This window comes from Columba livia, chromosome 1, assembly GCF_036013475.1.
Source record: "Columba livia isolate bColLiv1 breed racing homer chromosome 1, bColLiv1.pat.W.v2, whole genome shotgun sequence".
Taxonomy (NCBI): Eukaryota; Metazoa; Chordata; class Aves; order Columbiformes; family Columbidae; genus Columba; species Columba livia.
Genome location: NC_088602.1, coordinates 169,582,191 through 169,606,415, shown reverse-complemented (window position 1 = coordinate 169,606,415; position 24,225 = coordinate 169,582,191). Strand labels below are relative to the sequence as shown.

The window sequence follows — 24,225 nt, the reverse complement described above, 5'->3', positions numbered from 1 at the left end:
CTTTAATTTAGGCTATGCGTGGCACTTTGATTCTGACCTCATGCATTTCAAGGGACAAAGAGAGAATATGTCTGCCTGGCAATGGATTTCCATTTAGCAGGGGTTGTAGCTTCAGAAACATTTTAAGCCTCCATGAATTAGCTTCACCGCTAAGATAAATTGTTTTATTCTCTGCTGCTCTTTTTCACTCCTACGCCAACCCTCCCTGTGGGGCTGCACAAGAGAACTGAGCTGAATACAGCACTGAGTTCAGCTTAAAACATACCTGGCAAAAATATGGAAGCAAATGCGTAAGTATATACTGGTGGGTTCTAAAGCCAGATATGTTTCCCAGCCCCTGTTCGCAATGGCCAAATGTAGCTAAACACTTGTGACAGCACAAGGGAAGGGGCTGTGTAGGTGTGGGGATGGGGAAAGGACAGAGCAAATTCTTTCAATGACAGTGCCAAGTTATGGTGGCTCAAATGGCTCAGGTGAACAGATCTGGCCTGGAAAAGGTGTGAAGAGCTGGCTGCGTTAGATATGGGGAGCTCTGAGTAAATGATCTTGCTATACAGCCCCTAAGTCTTGTATATCATCATCTTGTCTTAGTTCCTGTGACGCCTGGACTAATTCTCTAATTTCAGTAGACTTCCTAATTTGTACTGGGAGACCAGAACACCCTTTTGGCTGGGAGGGTGTGTGGGTTGAGTCTAACATTTGTTCATGGCTTGGCTTGGCTTTTCCTTGGGTTGAGTGGCTGTGTACAAAGAGACCAGTGCAATCATAATTCTGGCATTATTATTATAATTTTTGCTGGGGGATGATTTGGTTTAGATTTGTCTCATTTCTTTTTATAGTTGGAGATAAATACCAGATTGCCTGTGTCTAGCTATTTGCACACTGTTTCTAAATGTGTGTGAGCATACATCAACACCAGTATATCCACAAATGTGCATAGAGATATAGAGATGTATAGCTATGTGCCACCATAGGTATGTACACCCAGCTTATATTGACATAGCTGCCTAGTATACAGGACAAACAGATTTTACTCCTAGATCAGAAGTTACCCAGTATGTAATTATGGGCAAATCGTGTCATTCCTCTGTGTTTCATCTTCCTGTTTTAAAAGGGATGAGAAGGAGCTGAAGACATTGAATATGCACCATGACAAGCAGATGGGAGCTCAGAAGCCAGGCATCATCCTTTGGGTCAACACTTCCTGCTGGGGAACCACGTCACTGATCTGCTGGAAGAACAGCAGGTTTCAAAAGGGGTCAGAGCAGAACATCACTGAAAGCAAATCCCTAACACCAAGTATTTTATCTCTAACAAACTGATGCCATGCAATGAAGATCATCTCTTGGCAGACATTCTCCAACCCCAGCCAATACTTATGTCTGTGACAGAAGGAGACAAGGACAAGAGCCAGAGTGTACCTGACTTATTGCAAAGGAAACAGTAATATTTCAAATGTGTTCTTAGTTGAAAAATAATATTTTCTACTTAAAATATTATCATTATTAGGACTTATTTACTTTGGCCCCACTGGCCACAGTTGATTGTACAATTAGTTGACCACATTAATATGTGCAATCAACCACTAGTGTCTAAACTTATTTCAAGTAAATAGCCAAAAGCTAAGGCAAAAATTTAAATGCATATCTTTCAGCTACACAGTCTTTACTTTCAACAGTCATGTATGTTCTGTAGCATCTTACTGAACTCAACAAATCTTGAGATTTCTTAAAAATTGTAAGATTAAAAAAATTAAACAGGGTATTTTTTTCTCATTTGAGTTTGGATTGCTACCGTAAATTGTCCAGCATTTCTGGATTTTATTTTTTTAGATTGGTGGTACACTGCTGCTGTGTGCTGCTACTTGTCATCTCCATCTTCTGCAGAAGAGATGTCGGGGTTTGAGGAAAGGAGCTATTTTATGGCCTTTAGAAGTTACTGACTTAAGAAACCCCCACTTGTTAGAATCCTTTACTTTCACCTCCTCTTAATTTCCAGAACTGTCTAATTTGGAGCTGAAATTACCCAGGCTGGAAGCTCTAGGGGGAAAAATCAAAAGAAATTTTAGTCCAGGCAGGGAATCCATTTTTGTAATTGTAAGAGGCCCAACAGTGCAATATTTTTTTCTACTGCTCTTGTAAAGTGGTTTGTTTTGGAGCTACTCAATTGCTTTTACACTGAGCTCAGTACATAGTGCTACTAATTCACATCACTCTCTAATGAACAAGGTTGCCAAGTAGAGTCACTGTCGTGAGCTTTGCCTCGCCCTCAAGCTTTTTACAGTCTCTGGGAAGACGTTGGGTGATACACTGGGAAGACACGCTCATGGTGCAGCAAATTCATCTCAAAAGCTGCTGCAAGGTAAGCATCAGTTTTGGCCATGGGTGTCCCCCAGGTGGATGTCCCCAGGTGATGTCCCTCACTACGTGCAGGGATCCTTTCTCCTCCGGAGATGAGAGGAGGTAATCTGGCACTGGGGCAGTCACGAGGTGATGAGCATGGAGGAAGGTGAAAGGTCAGGGAGCTCAGACATGAGGCCTTTCTCCGCCACAGCAGGGGACGTTCACTACATCACAAGGTGCCACCCAACTCCTTGGTAAACCCAGCACTGCCGCCTCCGCCTCACAGTTAAGCGGGATAAACAGGAGGATGCAGCCTGTGAAGCATGAATTGCTTGCACCTGCATAAATGCAGGTATGAGGTGTCCCAGCATTTGCTTTAAAAGGCAGTGTCCTAAGGTTGGTCCTGCAGTGCCTAGCACACATGGTGCCCATTTTCTTCCTGCGCAGTGCCACTCACTCCTCCTGAAGTGCTGCAAGAGAATGTGCAGCCCATGGGGTGGGAAGGTAGGAAAGGGATGGCGGCTGGACACGGTGCCAGGCAAGGGAGCCAGTACTTAACATGGAGAGCAAGGAGGAAGAAGGCACCTGGAGGTGCAGCCACAGAGCCCCCAGTGAGGGTTTATTGGGGTTTCCCATCCATTGCAATCCCTTCAAACCACCAGGCCACAGGACTTGAGGGCTCTCAGATGAGGTGAGGAGCTGGCACCAGAAAACGTGACTGAGTGCTCCATCTCTCCAGCTCTTCCAGATGAGATTTCCTTTAAAGATGTAGAGAAGATTGGAGATTTAATGCTTGTCTAAGTAGCTTTTGTGCTAGTTGACGTGCTAATCCCATAACCCCCATCTCCAGCCTGAAGGTGCACAAGCACCACATGACACTTCTGGATGACTTGACTCCCCTGGAGGGGAACAGCAAGACAGAGAAAGAAAAAGGATTTTGTTTGGGATGAAAGAGTACGGGCAAAATGAAACCAGCTTCCTCCAGAGGCTCGCCTGAGAAAGGCTGGGGAGGGACAGAACAGCCCATTAGAGGTGAGGGATCACAAAGCAGGTGGAATGGCGAGAGTGAAAGAACAGGGCTGGGAGGGAGAAGAAGGTCCCTGTCACCATGGAGCAGGGGGTCTCTTCGCTGTACCTTCTGCACTCCAGAGCCCAGCATGGAAGGAAGCAGCTCTTGCCCTCCATCCCTCACAGTGGATGTCATGGCATCTTGCAGGGGGCGGTGTCCTAGAGAAGTGGAGCTGGATTTGAAAGAGGGCTGGATTATTTTAGGACCTCTCAGAAAACAGGTGGTTATATAAGGTCAAATCTCAGCAAGTGTAACCAAATCTCAGCCCTAAGCTGATCACCAGTCAGGGTGTTAGGAGGTATTTATCCAAGCACTCCGTCTTGTATTGTGACTTTCCTCCAAAACAGCCAGAGCTGAAGCTGGGACTAAATTCAGAGAAGACCTGTACCATCCTCTCCTCCTCTGCTGGACTTAGAAAATCTCCTTTGCCAGCTGCATCCTGCCTTGCCTGTGCTAAACACTCCTCTTGGCAGAGATCTTGACTTTATACTGCAATTCATGGCTCGGTGTCAGCTCCCTCTAGCTCTTAGGTGCCTCATGTGCCTTGGTGCTTTAGACTCAGCAGTGCTCAGGGCATGCTGTGTGCAGCTGCATAGCCTCTTACTGAAGCCATGAGGCAGTAATTATCAGCGTCTCTGTGGCAACGTTCTTCCTTTATTGCACTTGTGCTGCTCCAGTATTATTGCACTCATGGCCCTGCCTCTGCAGACTCTCATAGCAGTGGATTCTTGTGGAAAGCACCAGTATGAGAGTTGCTCCTCCTCCCTTTCCTTCTTTATCTCTTGTTTTGTAGACTTTAGTATATAAAAGAGAAAAACTAATGTGGTGCTCAACAATGCAGGTAACAGCTATTTAAATTCTCAGTAAATATTATCCAATAATATCTATACTCAAAAGCTTAACAAGTAATGAATGTGCAACATTTGCACGTGACAAGCATTCTCCTCTCAGGCCTAATAGAATCACAACCAGGAATAACCAATAAGGAGTTTAAGTGAGTCCTGATGAAAAGTACATGATGCTAATGGAGAAAAGAGCAAGAAATCATCATCCTCGTCATTTTTGTTGTCATAACTGGCTTCACTGGAAAGAGCCTTCAGAGGAGGATGCTCCTATGGGATACCATCATTGCCCTTCCTAGTTGGGCACTGGGGAGAGTTTCCAGTTTTTTTCTCTCTCTCGCTACTTCTTTTATTTTCATTTTTCTCTAGAAAAAACTTTCATCATTACAGTCAAAGTATACCATCAGTTATGGAGCCCACAAATAAATTGTTGTGTATATGAAACCGTTGGAACATCCTTTGTGCAACAGGCATTTGCCCAGTGTGCAATGATGGTTCCTAAAGAGTTCACTTAGTCTATGATGTGTTTATGATGTTTGTACCCCAGAAACGGTCTGCATTTCCAGGTTCTTGGCACAGAAATATCCTTAGGGGCCTCCTAGATAAGAGGCTCTATTTCACTTTAATAGAGATGTGTACCTCTACTGGAAAGCAAGAGTGTGGAGGCTCTAAATTAAAGGTTGGACTCTGCCAGTGAAAGGCCATTAAATAAATAAAACAAACAGACAACAATAAACCCTACACATTTGCTAGATCGTGAGGGCAGAATAGGAGGCCCAGTGCCTGACAATACACCTGAGCAAGAAAAGGAGAAAATTTTTTAAAAAGTGATTCACATTTTCATCCCCCAGCTTTTCCCCTTCCACAACTATTTCCACCAGGGATCTGCTATCGCGTGGCAGCCTGAGCATTTAACATCCTTGTGTTGGGAGGTGAGCAGCCACCCAAGAGACAGGATAATGGAGGAGGAAGACCTGCCTCCTCTCCCCATTAGTTGAATGTTCCCAAGGAGAGTGCGAAATGCTCCCCAGAAGCAACCATTCCTGTTTGAAAGCCTCAGCTGTTACATGGAAATGTCATAATAATGGTGGCAAGGATCTGAACTGAGTGAGATTGCTCGGCAGTGCTTTTATCTGGTAGGAGGAGGAAAGAAGAGTATGTCTGTATCATGGTGTGAAAGCCATAGGAAAAGATGTGTCCCCTTCAGAAGAATAAAGAAACATTTTACCAAAATGTTTTAGAAGAGCTTTTCTTTAATGGGTTTCTGGTTGCCAAGGAGAAAGAATCGATCTCTCAGAAAAAAGATGAGAAAGGAGCTGTCAGGAAAGAAGACATCTGGAGCTGACTTGTGTACAGTTTCTTCTTCCTTAGCCCAGTGACGCTGAATCATTTGCTTCACTGTTTTGAACCGAATAACGCTCTGGAATTATCTTATTTCCATTTAAATAAACCACCCTCTTGCAGTCTCTTATTTTCTTTTCTCTTTTTTTTTTTTTTTTTAACAAGGCACTATTACTTCTGTGTTTAGTGAAAGTGTTATCACTTTTAGTGAGTGCTAGTGAATCATTTAATCACTGTTCACAGGTATATGGCATGTAATTTGTACAGAGGGAATTAATTATGGAAAAAGAAAAATCTAAGGAGTACACTCAAGACAATACTATACAAACTGTGTTATTCAGGTACATTTTTAAGAGCAACCACATGCTCTGCCTTCTGGCAGTCACAAAGATAACAAGATTAACTACCTGGATTTGATCAAAAAAGGGAAAAAAATTAGGTCATGGTTCACTGTACTAGTGTTGAGCATATTCTATAAATTGAATTCAGGAGAAAAAATAATCTTAGAAAAAACAGATATTTTAACTGTGGGAAAAGTGAAAATGGGAAAGAGAAGAAGCTTCTTAAAATTATCTAATAAACTCAATCCCATTGCAGCACTACCAACAGCCTGGATGCAGACATTAAGCAATGTTAGTGCATGAAAAGGATGCTCACTAATGTTACTGCTTTCTCATGGGACGACTCAGCAATGAGTGGGAGGGAATGCTCTTAAACAATCAATCACAAAACAGTTATAAAGTACTGAGCTTTTTGTGCTGCATGGCCAAGCGCATCAGTTCCCACAAGAGATGTCTGGATGGCTGGGTCTCATCTGCAGGTATATGAACTCTGTCCATCAGCTTCCATATTTACAAATAGGGATGATGAAAATTGAGCTCTGTGCTTTGAGATCTGTGGGTGAAAAGTGCTATCTAAAAGCGGAAGGATTTATTCTGATTTTTCTTTTATTTATGCCAATCAGGGAGAAGTTCATGTAAGTTAATAAAATCATACCATTATAGCAGTCTTGTGAGTATTAGACTGTTATCTGTTCCAAGAAAGGCCAGACTCACTACTCAGAAGTACGTGTAACTCTCTGATAACTAATGAAGTGTATGACAGCCTACATGGGTTTTATATCGTCTGCTATAAAAAGCCTTAGCATGTCCTAAAGCATTGGTGCCTGAAAGCCTGGGGCCTGTGATGATGTTCTGACATGCACAAACTGAGAACCCTTGACTGAATGAGAAAAACAGGGACTTATTTTTTCCTGAAGCAGTCTTGGAAATGGCCATTTGGCTTGTGGTCTTAGTCATGTCCCCAGTGCCACCTGATTTCTAACACAGGCAGGGCTACTGCTAATGGTTCAGCTAAACCTTACGGCTTGGTTTATGTTTCTTCAAAGGACCATTTTCTCCAGAATGATCACAGAGATATCTCTCTCTAGAGCCCTGGCAGGTGAAAAACAGACCTCAGCCTATTTAACCTCTGCCCAATTGCCAGTTCTGGGGCACAAGTGGAGTGAGAATCGAGACCAGGCTCTTTTGCAAGCTGAGCTCAGAGACACTCAACATTGCTGCTGTGTCAGGCAGTAGGCATAGATGCCCAAAGTCAGTACGCCTGGTTTATTGCAGGCTGTTACAGATGCTTAATCCTGACACCAGGGTAGTGGTGCATGGTTTCCTGAAGAAGAAGAATAAAACTCTCCATGAGAATGCCTCCTTCTCTGCATCTTTGATAAACTGATTTGCTTGTATTCAAACAGCTAAAGATCTGTGCCTGGCAAAGCCCAGTTCTTCATATCCATTTCCCCTTTTCACTGGTACAAATGGGGAACAGTTTAGGAACATGCTGGGCATTGGGGAAGGGGGGATACAGCATGTGAATCTTCTTTTGCAGGCACCTTAGTACAACAAGTTTCTCACTGAAATTCTGTTTATATGACAACCTCACTGGCCTTCTATAAGACAAATAGACAACCTCATTCCAAATCCACGTCCTGCCAATCTCCTCTCACCAGGAATTCAGAAGCTGCCTGTCTGCAGGAGGGAAACCGAGCTTAAACTGCAGATGCCTGGGAAATTCCCTGCTCATTTCCAGTCAGGTATGTCCGTGTGATGAGTGATAAAGCTCTATCAGGAGGGCATAAAGTCTCTTAAGCACCTGGCACAAGCTTGTAAAAATATGTTTCAAAAGAGTTATTGTGGCCTGTGCCAGCCACAGCCTGTATCTGCTTCATCCCCAGCCCTGCGCCTCAGCTGGGATTTCCTCCCCCAGTCCCATGGGCTCAGTCAGTCCTTCGAAAAGTCACTGTCTTGTAAACTTGTGTTTTCTTTGTCATTCAAGTGAGTAGCTATTTCTGGTTCTAACTACAGTTACCATGGCTACACCAGCTCATAAATAGGGTCAGAAACCTTGGAGATGTTTTTAAGTGTTTCCTCAGAATTGGGAATAATCTGGCCAGAGGTAACAAAGGTCATGGGTTTTCCTTTGTGAACATCAGGACTGCCGCTCGGACCCCATGGTTCCTGGTGCAGCTCTGGTCAGGATCAGGTGGCAACTGATGTGGCTCAAAAGGCCAGTGTTGCATTCCTGGGGCCAAGGGAGGAAGACCCTGGGCAGGGGCAGAGAGACACAGGGATTAGGTACTTAGTCCCTGGGCAGAACTCGTCTTCCATCTGAGGTGGCAGTTGGGCACTGACACAAAGCTGGCACCTGTTGCTCTGCAAAGGAGCCACACACCTGCATCCCCACAAAGCAAACACCACCTGATCTGTGAGGGTAAGGGAGAAGGAGAAGGAGAGAGTGAAACAACCTGATAATCATGGGGGATAATAAAGAACATGATAAGTGGGGCCCTTCAGGGAGTTTCTGCCATGTTTTGTTAGCAGCCAAAAAATAGCTTTATGTCACACCATGGAAATTTTTTTCCCACATGTCCACTTCTGTTAAAAAGAAATGAGCCAGATTTCACTGGAAAAGCAGGAAAACCAAGGGGGTGTTTTGAAAACAAACAGCCTCAAAAATATGTAAATTTTTAAGTTTCAGAAAAGAGTAGAGCCACAGAGCCGATTTCCCCAGCAACTCTACCTACATAAGAGAAGGCAGAAGGGGAGGGGGAGCCCCCGGAAACCTGTCTGCAGCAGATGGAGGCATGGGAATGAGCAGCAAGGATGGGAATGGAGTCTTCTGGTGCAGGCTGCACCTCTTTATATCTACACAAGCAGGTCCCTGCCCACAGTAGTCACTTCTGCTGTCAGGAGCTGCTGAGTGCAATCAATCTCCAAGCATTTGTGTACAAGCTCTAGTCATCACAGGGAAGAGATGATGCCAACACGATTCTGCCCCCTCCCTCTTTTCTGTGCCCAGAAAATATCACACAAGCCTCCGAAAGCTGTGATCATCCTCTAACACGTGGGAAGGCTAAGTGTGTTTGCTGCTTCTCTGCTAGATTGAAAGCTGCTCAGCTGCATTCAGGATTTACTTCCCAGCTTCTCTGTGCCCACTCAAGGGCTAGGACCTTATTGATTTTTTAAATGTAAGCTAAGAGTCTCATTGAGGGATTTATCTCATCTGACTTCAGCCATCTGAAAAGCCAGAGGCCCTGGCTGTGGGGTTCTTGCTCAGCACCAGAGCAATGCTGGACTGGTCTCCATTGCCAGGGTCTGTCATGTCAGAGAGGTCCTGCCCTTTCTCAGTCACACATAGTGACACCTCAGGCTAGCATGGCTGCTCCAAAATCCCCTCCTCCAGCCTCACAGCAAGAGGAAGCCCCTCCATTGCTACACAAACCCACATCTCAGTTTCTTCTGCCCGTCTGCTGCCCTGATGCTCCTTGTGCAGCTCCATCTTCTGGGACCATTTTCAGCCCTGCCAGCCCTGATCTCACATTGTGAGCTGGATGCTCAATGAGGGTCAGTGAGTGTCACCTCACCAGAGCCAATGGACTCCAGAGAATCACTATGTTGCCCTGTGATTATGCCTTGAGACAGAGAGCTTTAGTCCATGACTGAGGTTCTGTCCTGCTACAGTTCAGGATGAGATTGATCTTCCAGCACCTTCTAGCAGGGCCTTGAACCTTCTTTTTTCACCCTGAGATTCCTCCCACTTTTTCCACATCTCTGACACCAGTCTCCCAGGCAGTCGCAACGGGTTATTAAAACACATCAGAGATACAAAGCCCTTGATAAAACAGTGTGCAATACCATCCATGGAGTTCTGTTGGACTGGTGTTTGGGCTGAGGCACCAGCTCTTTCCTTTCTCAGAGAGCACCCTCACAGTAGTGATGCTACCAGTACCCACATATGACCTAGCTGTTACTCTCAGCCTTGGGTCTCAGAGTAACAGGCTACCCCACTGGCTGGCCACCCACAGGCAACACAAAGATTTCCCCTTCTTCCCCCACCATCCCATCTGCTAGATGCAGGTGAATATTTGCCAGGGCACTGCGCAGCATCTCAGCAGCATTTCCTGTGACTCCCTTGAGCGGACTCAGCTGTCTTGGCACTGGGATGACTGCATGCACTGCTCTCCCAGGTGCATCTTGACCCCTGCAGCACTGCTGAGAAGTTTGCTGAAAGCCTCTCCATGTGTTTACCAGCACAGGGGAGGTACCTGTTGTGATTAGGACCAGCTCTTCCCTTCTCTGCGTGTTCAGGCATGTGTGTGTTCACAAGCAGTGACATTGCTCAAATGGCAGGTGATTTTGTTATTCCTCTTTGCATCTCCAGAAATCTCCTTCCAGGAGCTCCAGAGGAGCCACAACTTCTTGCAGAAAGGGGCACATTGCCTCTCAGGAGCATGTTGAGGCTCTGCTGCTACCCCAGACCTGGCAGGACTTGTGCCTGCAGAGCGCCGGGGTCACAGCAGCCCACATACACCTCCCCCACCATGCAAGAGCCCGCCCACAATTTGCGCCCTGATGTCACCTGGTGGCAGGGTATATCTGGAGGAGAAAGGACACCACGAGACCCTTTCTACACAGGCTAGAGGACGGGAGTTGAATGATTTGCAAGAGGAGCCCTTGGCACTGTAAGTATTTCCCATAAGCTCAAAGGAATAAGGAGGGTGGCAGGGGGATGAAAAAGGAACTGGCTGCAAAACTCAGAGGAGAGAAAAGTCCTGAAAAAGCCCCATGGGGGAAAAATTCAGATGTTTGTGCCTGGAGGGTATGAACAGACCCAGTAGCTAAGAAAGGGAGTTGTGGTTCTTGGGTGGTCATTTTCTGTCTCCTCTAACATTAAGGCAAGTGCTGCAGCGGTGGATTGTCTCAAAGCTCCTTGGCTGTGCGAGCTGCTCTGCCCTTTGCAGGGCTGCTCAGTTTCTCATGCTGGGCACATCTCGGTCAGGGTCCCTGGCACCCCCTTGGCTTGTGTCACCAGCTGGCTGAGCCCACACGTGGGCAGCACCGTGGAGCTCCTGGGGAGCAGTGAGACAGGCAGCTGGTGTCTTCTGTCCCAGTGTCCAGCTGTACAGGCAAGGTACATTGGTGAGGAGTTTATACTGTGTGATGCTATACCTCCGGTGATACTGAATCCCTTTGTTCAACTGGGATAGTCTATCCAATGATCCCCATCTGGGAAGCAATTGTGGGGCTACAGTTCCACTTGAAATGAGTTTCTGTCTATTAGAGTGCCTCCTCTTTCATTTGTTCTTGGTCTTAAAACTGTTGCTAGAATGAAAGGTCTGAGATCCTGTGTAAAACATGGGAATATAAAAGGCTGAACCTGTGTGGACTTTTTCCATCGTTATGATTAACCAGCTCAAGCAACTAAGACTGGAACTGTGAGACTCTGCACTCCTCACAGGCATCTTAATGGTCGATACAAAATTCCCTGATGAAAGCCTGGCTGCAAGGATGATGCTAGTGGCTCTCATGAGGTCAAGAGCTGAGCATGCAAGAACTCCATCAAACGGAATGTAAAAAGGAGAGCAGTTCCTCCTGGATGCCGTCTTCTCCCAATATGCCACTGCATGGAGGGCCATGGCCCATGGGAGTTCTGTGCCTGACACCCCTGAGGCACCATGAAGACAAGCGCACATGGAGAAGTCTGTATTTTTGAAGGTTTCGCACATGGAAAGATAAGATCCTACACTGAATCTGTCTGAAGAAGGTCAAGTGAGGCGTCTACATTATGTCAGGGAAATTTTCCATAGAGAATCAGAGATTAAGGAAGGGACGGATTAAAGAGTCAGCATTTGTCAGTAGTATCCAAGCCTCTTTAAGTTCAAAGAAAACTAAAAGAAGGACGATTAATCTGGCCAGCAACCCAGAAGTGGGATATCTGACGCAACTGAGATAAGCCCATTAACATGTATTAGGTATAATTAGCATTCAGATGCAAGCAAAGCTCTTACCCAGAGGATTAAACCCTGGAACGAGCAGAAATGCTGTCAGGGGCAATTAGGTAGCACCTTGTCAGAGGAGGGAACAGAGGAAGTGTGTGGAAGAACATCTTGTTCCTCAACAGCCTTCGCATCCACAGTCATCAGCTCTCGCCCAGGAGCAGCATCCCAGTGCCGGTGGCAGCAGAAGAGCTCTGGAAGCCCAGGAAGCCCTGAGAGGAGGCAGCACAGCACTTGCAGAGGTCTAGAGAAGGGGACTCAGTCTCATCAAACGTTTGTCAAGTCATCTGTTTGGTGTGGCACCAAGGACTATCCAAGTACTCAGGTAGGGGGAGGTGAAAGGCTGGGGAATTCCCCTGGGAAGCTGCCGTTGATGTTTCTTTTGCATCTGTGGTCCTGGGGTGCCTTGCCCACCCATGTCTGGCTGCATGTTAAGGGCAGCTTGTTCTTGAGGTGTGGAAACTGGGGCAGAACCCCCTCCAGCATGAATGGAGACATCTTTGCCTGTGTGTGGTGGCAAACACGTCCCACTAGCTCAATGGTGAGAGGGCAGCTTGATTCTCTGCAAGATAGAGGCTGTTATGTGGCATTAAGGTGTTTTGCATCCTCTGCTATTTCTTTTGGTGGTGCACGGGAGAGAACTGTTAGAGGGAGGTTAGTAAGGAAGAAGTTATAATTGTCCCTCTTAGCTTCATTGAGTGCTTTCTCTTGAATTTATGCAGGTGAGAGAGAGGATGAAGTGTGATTTGGGCAGATGCTTTTTCCTGACAAATACTGAGTTATTGAGTAGCTGTTAGGTGGATACAACTACTTCAGACTGGAGGAAAAGGAAACTTCAAGTACTGAGTTTTCCCATTAGCAATTTCTCTATTGGGTGAAGGGCAGGGGCAAGGTATGGACTTAAGGAACTAAGAAAGAGTTGACCCTCAAAGATGTTTTTGTGGTTAAGGTACTATTCTGGCAGACAGCAGGGGCTGCTGAAGCAGGGCAGAAACTTGGTTGGAGATGGACATCAAATATATCTTACAAGTTTTAGATATCAGTCCAAAGGGCTGTTAGCCGATTTGTTTCTTCTGTTGTACTTTTGGTAGTATCACTTGAGAGAGAGGGGTGCCAGGTATCTTGGTTTGTTAGGTGAACATGATGCTTAGAAGTGGATGTATGTCTCTTGTAGTTCAGGATGGGTATCTAGCACTGACACAGACAACCTGCTGATGAGAACTGCACCAGAGGCAGAGGTTTAATACTATACTTCAGGACGTTAACAGATATGCCATGGAGCTGTTTTCCAATGCAAAGCATTTTGTTGTAGGGCCATACCATCTGAATTCTTCACTGGTCCTGAGTAACAGTGAGACACCAAATTATCTCTTTAGTTTGAAGCTGAAGTACCTTCACCTCTCAGTTCAACCCTAAAAAACTCTGAGTCAAAAGATTTTCTCACTCTTCCCAGATGTGCAGTACAGGTCATATCGATCACCGCACCTCCATTCCCATTCTGTGAAAGGTGATAGTGTTTGCCTGTCCTGCCACCCTGCTGTGAGGATAAAAAATACTGGGCAATTGTCCAGGTGCTGCAGAGATGGCAGACAAATAAGTAACTTCTACGATCTGGGCTGAACTCTGTGTTTGTGGGCACAGTGTGTGCCTGGGAAGCGTTGTGTTACAGGCAGGGGAATAGCATCTGTGCGTACTTCAGCTGCAGACACAACCATCTGCTGCTCCATTTGGGGCTGCTGGAACCCATCCAGCCTCCTGCTCAGGATATTACAGCTGAGACAGGAGCTCGACCACAAGCAGCAGAAGAACGAGCATGCCTCTAGGTGCTATCATTAGGATCCATCCTGTTGCCAGCACAGATGGAAAGATGTCAGGGGTGAAGTATTCCCATACTGCCACAGACACAGAAACATGATGATTCTTCTGCTTGCTCTGATGTGGAAGTGACACGGGAGGATTGCTTGGATGGTCTTTCTTCTTGCATTTCAGGCTTTGCTTTCCAGCACTTCAGCTATTTCAGGACTGTCAAAGACATGACCTGTCTTCAGATTAAGAAAAAAAAATAAACCTCATATTTGATGGCATTTATAGTTCTGAGATTAAAAGTCCAGAGTGTCACTGCAGGTGATGTTGGGGATTAGGCCAGAGTACTATGGTGACATAATAGGATTAGCTTTTAGTACCAAATCCTGAAGTTAATTCCATCAGCGATTCCATCAGCCTGGCTGCACAGGAACACACACCTGGAGATAGGAGTTATGTAATGGTCATGGGGAAGAATGTTACTTCAAGGAGGGGAGAAAAAGTTGGCAATTATTTATGTTCCATAAATGCACTTGGTCAGAGCATTCTAGCATACTAATTAGCACAAAATTTGATGAAGGACTGGAAACTCCCCCTTGGGCTCTGGTGAGAGTTATTGTCCTCTCTGGGAAGGAAGCAAAGGGCTCTGAGTGCAGCAGTTCTGCCCTCCAAGGCAAGAGAGATGTCTCCCACACAAGAATTGCTCTCTGGTAACTTTTTAGCCCCTATGAAGTGGAGCTTGGCTCATATGCAGTGTGATGCAGAATAGGTCAGTGCATGTAATATAATGCTCAAAAATATAAAAATGAACATGTGCTGGGGAAAGTTATGGGCTTTACTCTTCTAAATCCTGAAAAATTAACTTCTATCTAAAAGACAGTCTCAAATGTTTTGCCTTAGCCTTCTTTGCAAGCTTTTAAAGATCCTATACTATTTCCCTTAAGGTTGGTATTGACAAATACAAGGCCCTAATTGCAGCTTCACCCAGACTGGGGGCCCATCTAACTCACATCCCATGTCCATCAGTGGTCCAAAAGGTACTTTTTAGACACAGGTATAAGAACAGGTGAAGTATATCATGATGATTCCGAAGTATAGGATATTTCTCTAAGCCCTAAGTGTGTCTTTGTAGCTCCTACTAGTTATATCCTGAACCAGTCCTTAGCTCAAGTGTCCTTTGTTTCGCATCTTAATTCAAACATGCCAGATGAAAGGCAGTGCTATCCTGCTTACTTTGTATGCATTACAATCTTTCTTTATGTTTAATACCTTTATCTTTATTCTTGTCACAATTATACTTTCCGTAATTCTGTCAGTGACTACCAATACCTAAAAATTATAAGCACAGTCCTTGCCGTTATCTTGCAGAGAGAGGGATTTGAGAGAGTCTTGTGCCTGCCACACACCACAGCCCAGTGATGAGTGAGAACACAGCCACCAACCTCAACACTGGAGATGCTCCAACTGGTCCCACTACACCACGCAAGGGGCCTCCCAAGTTCAAGCAGAGACAGACAAGGCAGTTCAAGAGCAAGCCTCCCAAAAAAGGAGTAAAAGGGTAAGGGCATTTTGGAAAGAAAAGAAGCCATGCTAGTTGGGTGGCTCCCCACTGCTAATCTGGGCTCCTGAGGTACCCTCTTCCCTTGGGCAAGGAGCCAGGCAGCTTCCCTTTGCCCCCTTGGGCTGTCAGCTCTCCCGCTGGAGCTGTTCCTTCTCATCTGCTGCCTGTCCACACTTCTCCTTCCCTGGCTGTGGGTGCAGGGCAGATCCCCTTTCCTGGGTGCTGTTGACCCAAACTCACCCCTCACATGTTCTTTTCTCCCCTAGGTTTGGAGATGACATCCCAGGCATGGAGGGACTGGGCACAGGTAAGCACTGCAGGGTGATGATGTCATGCCCTGCTTTAACACAAGTGCAGCCATGCTTCAGCAGAGGAGAGGACTATCTGGGGTAGCTTCCCAGTCTCCTTGGTCTCTCTGCAGCTCTCAGGGTCACCAGAGAAGGCCAGGACTCCCTCTGCAAGCTGCCACAGTCATGCTTATGCTTACATACACTACAAGGCAGAAAGGCTATTTAGGCATGCTACAATTTCTGAATATTTTCATTTGGCTACAAATGTGCTTTTTTGTCTTTGTTTTCTGCTAATACTGTGGCTAAGAATTTCAGCAGAACAAGGTTCTCAAATAAATGCCAAATGCTAAGCTATTAATACCAAAAATCACAGGAACTAGATCCCAGCTGGTTGAGTATTTGCATTATCACCAGAATCCTAATTTTAAGAATTTCATGCATCCATCTGGAATTGAGAAACACACATTGGATGAGCTGTAGCCAGTCAGAACTTCCTAGTTAACATTAACAACTGCATCTATCAATGGGTTTCAGATCCTAAATTATTATCCCAAATTATTCATCATCTGATTTAAGACTGCACATCTTCAAGGAGGTCACAGTTTGTCTACAGGCAGTTTCTAACAACAGGAAAAAACACATAACCAGAATGAATTCTCACATCAGTCTACACAGTCACTGAAGAGAGTATAGGAAATGCTGGCTTGCTTTTGCTTACGGAGTCAGATGGCACAGGAGAAAATACACTGACCTGTTTTGGTCTGGTAGGTAGTACCACATTTGAAGAGCTCATCTGCTCATTTAACCTTCAAGTGGAGTTTTGTTCTTCTTGCTCTTCCCATCTCTAATGTTTCCTGAGTAAATCAAACTTTCTATTAATAAAAAAGAAATCCAAGAAGTACAGTGACCAGAACCCATTTCTCACTCTCTCTGTTTTGCAGATATCACCGTGATTTGCCCATGGGAAGCTTTCAGCCATCTGGAACTACACGAGCTGGCCCAGTTTGGGATCATCTAAGGTGCCAGCATCTCTACACATGTCACCTGGTGACTCCACAGATCCCAGCATGGTCTTCATCACCTTTGACACTTATTTTTGGCCCTTACATCTACCTGCTCATGGGCAGGGTGGTTTTGTAAGAGCTAGTTATGAGAAAGTCCTTTGCAGATTAATTTGGAAAAGAAGATATTCAGGACCCTGAGCAGACCTCACGCTCCATGTGATGAAACTACAGAAAAATGTCTTAATGTGTCCCTGCACCATATCCTGTCTTCTCCCACTGTTGTAGATCTCCATGTGTATGGAGATAAGGAGAAACTGGTTTTGAATTTTTCCCCTGGTTAACTTTTCCTCTGGTTAGGTGAGATACTGTTTGCATGGATGTGCATGTTTGTCCAGATTTAATTATATCAAGCCTATTCTGTTTTCTTCCTTCTGTCTCTGACAGTTTTCTATATAAGATTTTTGTGGGTATGTCCCCAGGTTATCAGGGCCACCAATTAGTTGCTGAGAGTGTATCTGTAGAAAATAGGATGAGTCACCAGTCCAGACATTAGACTACTTTTATGTAGGATACCCTTCCTCAGAGGAACATTCAGCTCATCAGTGAGAGGAGGGAAAAGCATGCAAATGTTGTCTCTGCTGTACTGCCCACCAGCTATGAGCCATGAGACTCTGGCTATTCTAATAATCTTAATTGAGAATGTGTGTGTCTGAGATCAATAGCTAAGTGAATTAATCCTACTGTTCATTGCTTTTGTGCTCCTGAGTGGTTGCAACTCCAAAGCAGCAGCACTCCAGATGACATTGTGCTGCTGCTTCTTCGATGGGAGACCCCTCTGTGATACTTGCACTGTGGCCAGGCTCATACCTTTTTACATGAGGCATTAGCTCCCCAGGAAATGTGTGCTGCCAGATAAGAAGACAGAAAATCATTATGATCTGTCAGCAGACTGTGTCAGTAGTCCCGCCTCATCTAGCAGAAGATGGTATTGCATTAGTTGCTCCCTCTTCCCTGTATTTAGCATGAGGCAAGTCTCTCTTCCCACCTTCCCCCATCAGCAGGAAGGCTTTTCTTTTCACCTCCCTGGCAACCTCAAGCTCTGGAGCTTGTCTGTAGCAGCAGGCAAATGGTGGTTCCCCAGAGAGAGATAATAACAGAGGAGGTGGGGAGGCAGGGGGAGGTTGGCATGTGTAGATGCAGGCAGGCACGCAGCAGATCCATTTAACCCGATCGATAAGTGTCTCCTGGTCTCTGGCAGCCTGAGTGCTGGTGAGAGGGGAGTCACTCATAGCCACTTAAATGCTCGGGGAAGGCACCGAGATTCCCTGCTGCCCTGGCATTAAGGAAGGGCTTTTATTTTATTTGGAGGCAAGGAGTGAGCTTTGTTGTAGCTACATAATATTCATAAGAGGAGACGGCATTTTTAGTCATTGCCTTCAGCTTGATGAACCTCATTGCATAAGAACTACCTCCCCCTAGCTTATCTTTCCCATGCTGAACATGTGCATAGGAGCAAAGAGTGGTTGTGGAGAGGAGAGAAAATCCTGCCTAAAAGATCAATCCCAACATTTAAAGCATTGCTATAAATCCATAGTTGTGCTATAGTTATCTGCTACTGTTATTCCAGAAATAAAAGCTAGCAGATTTCATTTAAAATACAGCTTCAGCACCAAAAGCTAAAGGAAACTTCTGCTGGCAGTCCAGCATACAGCTTTTATTATTCAGCACTCCTGCCATTAGAAACAGCAGTAAAGCAATGAGTAGTTCAGAACCACAACACAATCACAGCACAGGAGTCATGTACTATTTAGCTAATTGCAGCACACAGCTATTTCCTTGGGCAGATGCAATCTGTCTTTTCCACTTACTCGTGGTTTCTCCAGCCTTTCTTACCTTTTAAGGCTTTTCTTCTTTCCCTAAGTGTTCTTTATGTAAATGACATTTTATTTAGCTTTGACTGTAGGGAACTGATTTCATTTTTTTTGAAGCTCATGTGCTAGCCCTCTCCTTCTGTGGTTAAATATGAACGTTCCCATGTCAATGCTCTTGTGCTTTCCCTCATGTTACACCACCCTGTAGTATGTGATCTTTATTTCACCTTCTCAGTCTGTCCTCTTCTATCTGGGAAAAGACCCATTGGATCCAGTTTTGGATCCTGCAAGCTGGCTGCCTCTATTATCATTGTATTTTCCTTTTTTTTTTTTGAGCAGGAGAACAACAGGAGGAGAACCTTTGAATTAGTACTTTCATTCACTATTCATCCCAGGCCTTGGGAAAACAGTCCAAAGATAGTGAGGTCCTCTGTCAGAAAATCTTGGTGTAAAAGCAAGTTCTCCTTAGTCCAGGGACTGAAGCATTTCAGCAAACAGATGGGTCCTGGTGTAGTTCTGCCATAATCCCAGCTCCAGTAATTCTCTGATGAGACAACTACTCCATTCTCCTTCCTAGAGGAATCCAACACATGTACCCTAGCTCTCATGTCTGGCTGATACGCTGTGTCAGAAGGTGTTTTGAGTCAACACAGTTTGTTACTTATTTTTAAAATAATTTCTATTCATTAATAGGGATTACATTCATTCCTTTACTTGTAAGGAATTTTGAGACTTAGAAAAGGAGTATTAAAACATCCTCACAATTGTTTTGTCTGAGGTTCTGAGTTTTTTCTAATGAGCTATAACCCCTGAAACTTCCACTATTCAAACAGTGAGAGACGGCTATGGTGCAAGAAAGCAAATGTGTTAAAGTAGCTTGTTGAAGGACTTCAGCCTACAGATATTGTAATATGTTATTCTTTGTTCTTTTACTATAAAAACAAGTTAAAACCAATAAAAACTAATTTTAAAAAGTTCTTAAGAATGTAGTCTGGCTTGCTTACAAAATTATCCAGATGAAGGCAGATGGCTTAGCTTTTCTTTCTTTAGGAAACCTCTGAAAGCAACTCACCACTCCTCATGAGAGAAAACCAGCTACTTATCTCCAAACAACAGGCAATAAAGACTAACTGTGATGCTGTGATATAATCTGAGAAGCACTTTTTCCCTGAGTGATGACTGGTGTATTCTCCCAGGCATGGTGCACATGGTTTCCTCAGGGCTGAAATCTTTTGGCCTGTTATGTCTTTTGGGACTTTTTATGCAACTGAGTGTCATCATGTTTATATCTTATAACAATAAATGACTTAGGCATAGATGCCACTTAGTCACTTCTTATTGCTATGGCTGCAAGATAGAGCTGCAAATGCTCATCTCCTTTTGTTTCTTGCTGTTGCTGGGCTTTCTAAATGTTCACAGAAGTTTCAAGCTAGTCAGATTCAATTGCCTCCTGGTGTATGCTGCCAGGTCTCAGCCTCAGGGAGCATTCTCTTTTGTGCTGTCTTTGGAGCTTTTTTCTTACACCTTATCACTGAGTGTCTAATCGGAAGTCTTTTGGCTTTAAATGCTATCTTGTGAGACAAAATATGAGTTAGCCAGGAGCCATTTTTGCTGACTTTTTTATAAGTCCTTTACAGCACTTTAAAAACCATAGAAACATCCTTTTACATGGTTACTACTATTTAAAAGAACTGACTTAGCTGATGTCTAGAAAATTCTATGGCAGACCACAAGTGCCCTCAAAGATGAGTCTCATCCTCACTGACCCCAGTTTCTGGCTCTAGTGAGACAGTTACATAAATTTAAATCTCTGCAGGAACAGAAGCATAAACCCAGGGTTAGGTGAGAAGAATATGTCTTGCTTTTCCTTCTCCATAACATTTAGATCACCCCAGGTATGCCAATTTAAAAAAATAAATAAATAAATAAAATCCTTCAGTGTAAGTTCAGCTCTTCAGGAGATCTGAAGATGATCAGTCCAATATTCCCACCCTCTGACAGTTTGCAAATCAGCACCTTACTCAGTATCAAGCCACTATCATATTCTCCTATAGTATTGATAAATATGGTATGGATTTAAAATGTACTGTGACAATATGTATGTTTGATGGGGCATTTTTCTATTTTATACGATGGATCTTGAGAGATAGAAAAATTAATGTCAAGAGTATCCATCGCCCTTAGGTCTCCAGTACCTGATTTTTCAGAGCACTTAACATTATATTATGTTTCAGTGTTTAAAACACAGCTGTCATTGGTTGCAGTTGCAGTTGTAAGTATTCACTAGTGAGTCTCACTTTCTCTGAGTCTGATCTCACTTAGACAGTAAGATCCAGGGCCTCAGCTTAGAGATCCGAGGAACAGAGAGTATGTATTTTGAAAGCATTTATATAATGGCTCCTATGAATGACTTGTTGAGCATCACTCAGGGTGGGCAGGATATTCCAGCCAACAGTCTGTTTCAAAATCACCACTCTACTGTGATGCAAATCTGGACATATTCGGAAAAAAAACAAAACAGAAGATCAGGCAACTAAAATTAAAGATAGTATCACATGCCTATGAATGTGCTCAACTCTGGAATTTCCTCATACTGGACTGCTTAACTTTGAAACCTTGCTCCCAGTCCCTGTAGGGCTGCCAGGGTTGTTAACGCTGGCCTCAGCTTAGTACCCTGATGTTGGGTACCTGCACCTCCAGAGGCTGTCCTGACTGCCCAAGGCAGGGAGCACTTATGGCTCCCAGGCTTCCCCATACCAGCTGTAATTCACCGGTAGGGAGAGGGGTGGCTGAAGCCTCTGTGTGGGGAACACATAAGGATTTAATTGTATCAGCTGCAACTTTTAGCTTATCTTTAACAAGTGCTCTCATTTTTAACATGGTTCCCCTTCTTGAAGTTTAGCATAACTGTAGTGAGATTTTTGGCCCATGCTGCTCCTGCTGGGTAAAACAGATACTTTCTCTATGAAGGCTCATTGTCTTCAGGAATTTTCAAACACTTTCTTGTCTCTGGCATTTTTCTGAGGGCCTCTTACATTCCTGAGGCCATACATGAAGTGGCTGAGCGTAGCAATCACCAGCACACACCAGACTGTCCCCATGGCTGTGCACACAAGGGATACAACACAGATGAACTACATTACCTTGTGAAGAGCATGGCTTCAGTCAGGGGGGCACTGGGAATAGAGAAGGTTGTTGGTACCCGGAGAGTTTCATCAGCACAGGAAAAGTGCGTAGGAAGGAAAAATCCCTTCAAGAACATTGAGAGCATGGAGCAGCAATGTGGTGAAGCCTCTGCTCTGCAAGCTGCCTGTCAAAGCAGTACACTGGGTTCTGCCGCATGGACTGTGCCATTGAGCGCTTGCAGGACCCCCAAGCCTGCCATGGTATTGAAGAAAAGCATCTACACAAGGCAGAAACAATCTACAAGGGGCATCCACTGAGCACACTGAACCTGTTCTCTTACAAGATGCCTTGTTCTATCTGGGAGACAGTGGCTGAAGCAGCACAACTATCCAGGAAGAAAGGGAGCCTGGGGAGAAACACATCAAAATGTGAGAGCAAGGGTTGCTCCAGACTACCACCACAATGGCCATGTAATCACAAGTAACAGAGTAGGTCACCAGGAATAACATAAGTGGGAGAATCTGTATCTTGTGTTATTAGGAGAACTCAATAACCTGTGTTTTGTTTCCTCTCACCTCTGGTTAGGACATCAGAAGGAGCAAAAGATGGAAATCCCAAGACTGTTGACACCTCCTGTAATGTAGGCTGCTAGGAAGTGTGTAGGCTGCCTTGGAAGTGTAACCTATGCAGGTTTACAGAGGGTGAAGAAGGGCACAGCCAGTTATAGACAGATGGGAGATAGGGCCAGTTCCTCAGCCTCTACCCCACAAGTTACCTGAGGCACAAACTCACATTGCTTCATCAAAACCCCACACTGGTTTCTCTAGGCACAAGGAGAAGGCAAGCTCATCTGCTCATCTCAGAAACTAGTTGGACACAAATTAGTTCAAACTTATCCACCAGCCAGTCACCTTAACATCCAGGCAGCTGCTGGCTTGGGCATAGCGAGCTTGCATCTACCTGCACTGGGGGAGCTGGCTGCAGGTCTGAAGGTAAAGGAAGAAAAATAGCATTACGCCAGCCACATGGGAAACAAGTACTGTTAGATTTGGCTTTAGCAACTGCAGCATTACCAGAAACCCTCTCTAGGATCAAGGTCTTTCCATGCCAGGCATTTTGTAAGAACATCACTGGGAACTAATGAATTAGTAATAATCCTGATCTCCAAGACAATGTGTTACTCCAGCCTGCAGATAACTTCACTAACAAGGAGGGGAACAGTGGAGATGCCGCACAAACAGTCCTGAAAATGTTAGTACATGGCCAGGTCACATATAGACAGTTGGGATGAGGAACACACAGATGGAGGCACCAGGGAACGGTCCTTTGCAACACAAATCTTAAGCTAGGAGAAGATCTGGTGAGCACCAGTCACAGACAAGAGCAAGGGAAAAACAAGTCTGTAATGAAATTTCAATGAAATATGGTTAGTAAACGAACCAATTTTGGACCAAAGCTGCCTATACAGAAAGAGCACCACAAGGAGCTGTATTATGAGAAACCTGAGAGGAAATAAATGCTGTTGCATCCCCATTCAGAAATCTGTATTCAGTTTTAGGTTTTTTTAGGACAGATGCTGATAAACTGTTAAGCATTTCAAGCTAACGTAGAAGCGGGAGGGAGAGGAAAGAAACATACAGGTAGATAAATGAAGAAAGGAGGAGTAAGGACTCCACAGACAGCAGGGAATTTGCTCCAGCATGCACAGCCACCTGAAAGAACCAGGTGGAGCTGTCATTCCCATCTGGAAGTAGCTGCAGAGTACAGATAACAAAGGAGCACAGATATTAGCTAGGATGAAAGAAAGAAAATCTGTCTGAACATAACAAGCCATCAAAATTTGAAGTAGCTGTTATTAAGAAGTCCTAACAAATGCATTCCTTGGGAAAGCAGTCCTGTTGTCCCACAGGAGGTGGGAAGGCTCTGTTACTTAGGATGCTTGCGGCTGGACTGTAGAAAGTATCCAAGAATCCCCTGCAGAGAACATCTGGTATGGATCAGGCGTAGTTCCTGCGGGAGGAAAGGCAGTCGCACTGGGCCATGGCCATCAGTCCTTTCTCTCAAGCTGTGCAGTAGTGACATACAGAAAGTAAGTTTGGTTTCCATATGAAATTTATGCTCAGTCATTACAATATCAAAATTCAATACACAGGTATAATAGCTCTGCTTAGCAGCCATCTGTAAGATTCTGATAGCAAGACAAGTGAAAAAATAGAAACACATTAATATGACAGGAGAAAAAAAAACAACAACATTGGAGGTGAGCTTTCACCACCGCTCCCTGTTACCAGTCAGGACTTACTGTTTCTGTGGAAACCAAACAAAAAATAGAAGAGTAGGGACCATTGGCTTAGACCTGCATCCCCATTAGCACCCAGCGATCCCTCTGGGAAAGGTGGCTATACCTGCCCTTGGCCCCCAGCAAGCACCAGACAGACCAGGCCACCTCCTGCTTCTTCGCCAGAGAGCAGGTCCAGCAGCAGTGGCCTCCCACTCACTGTGCCCTGCGAAAGCACAGGGCAGACGCGCATGCAGTAAGTGCCAGTCCTCAGCAACCCCCCGCCAAGCTGAGGCATGGGCAAGCTGATTCTCACACTTCGTATCTGTGTGACACCACCCGTGGTCCCTGGCACTATGCTGGCTGCTCC

General features: G+C 44.9%; 1 protein-coding gene across 2 annotated transcripts; it reads left to right on the top strand.

Moving 5' to 3' along the window:
- The first annotated feature begins 10,470 nt into the window (after positions 1-10,470).
- PDE6H (phosphodiesterase 6H) lies at positions 10,471-19,428 on the top strand. 2 transcript variants are annotated; one of them, XM_005515077.3, is made up of 4 exons: positions 10,471-10,608; positions 15,094-15,283; positions 15,553-15,593; positions 16,518-19,428. In XM_005515077.3, the coding sequence occupies exons 2-4, from the start codon at positions 15,144-15,146 to the stop codon at positions 16,592-16,594; spliced, it is 258 nt and encodes an 85-aa protein (XP_005515134.1). In that variant the 5' UTR covers positions 10,471-10,608; positions 15,094-15,143; the 3' UTR covers positions 16,595-19,428. The 2 variants fall into 2 exon arrangements, with proteins under 2 accessions (XP_005515134.1, XP_005515135.1); XM_005515078.3 differs by lacking the exon at positions 10,471-10,608 and adding an exon at positions 11,933-12,247.
- Positions 19,429-24,225: the final 4,797 nt, after the last annotated feature.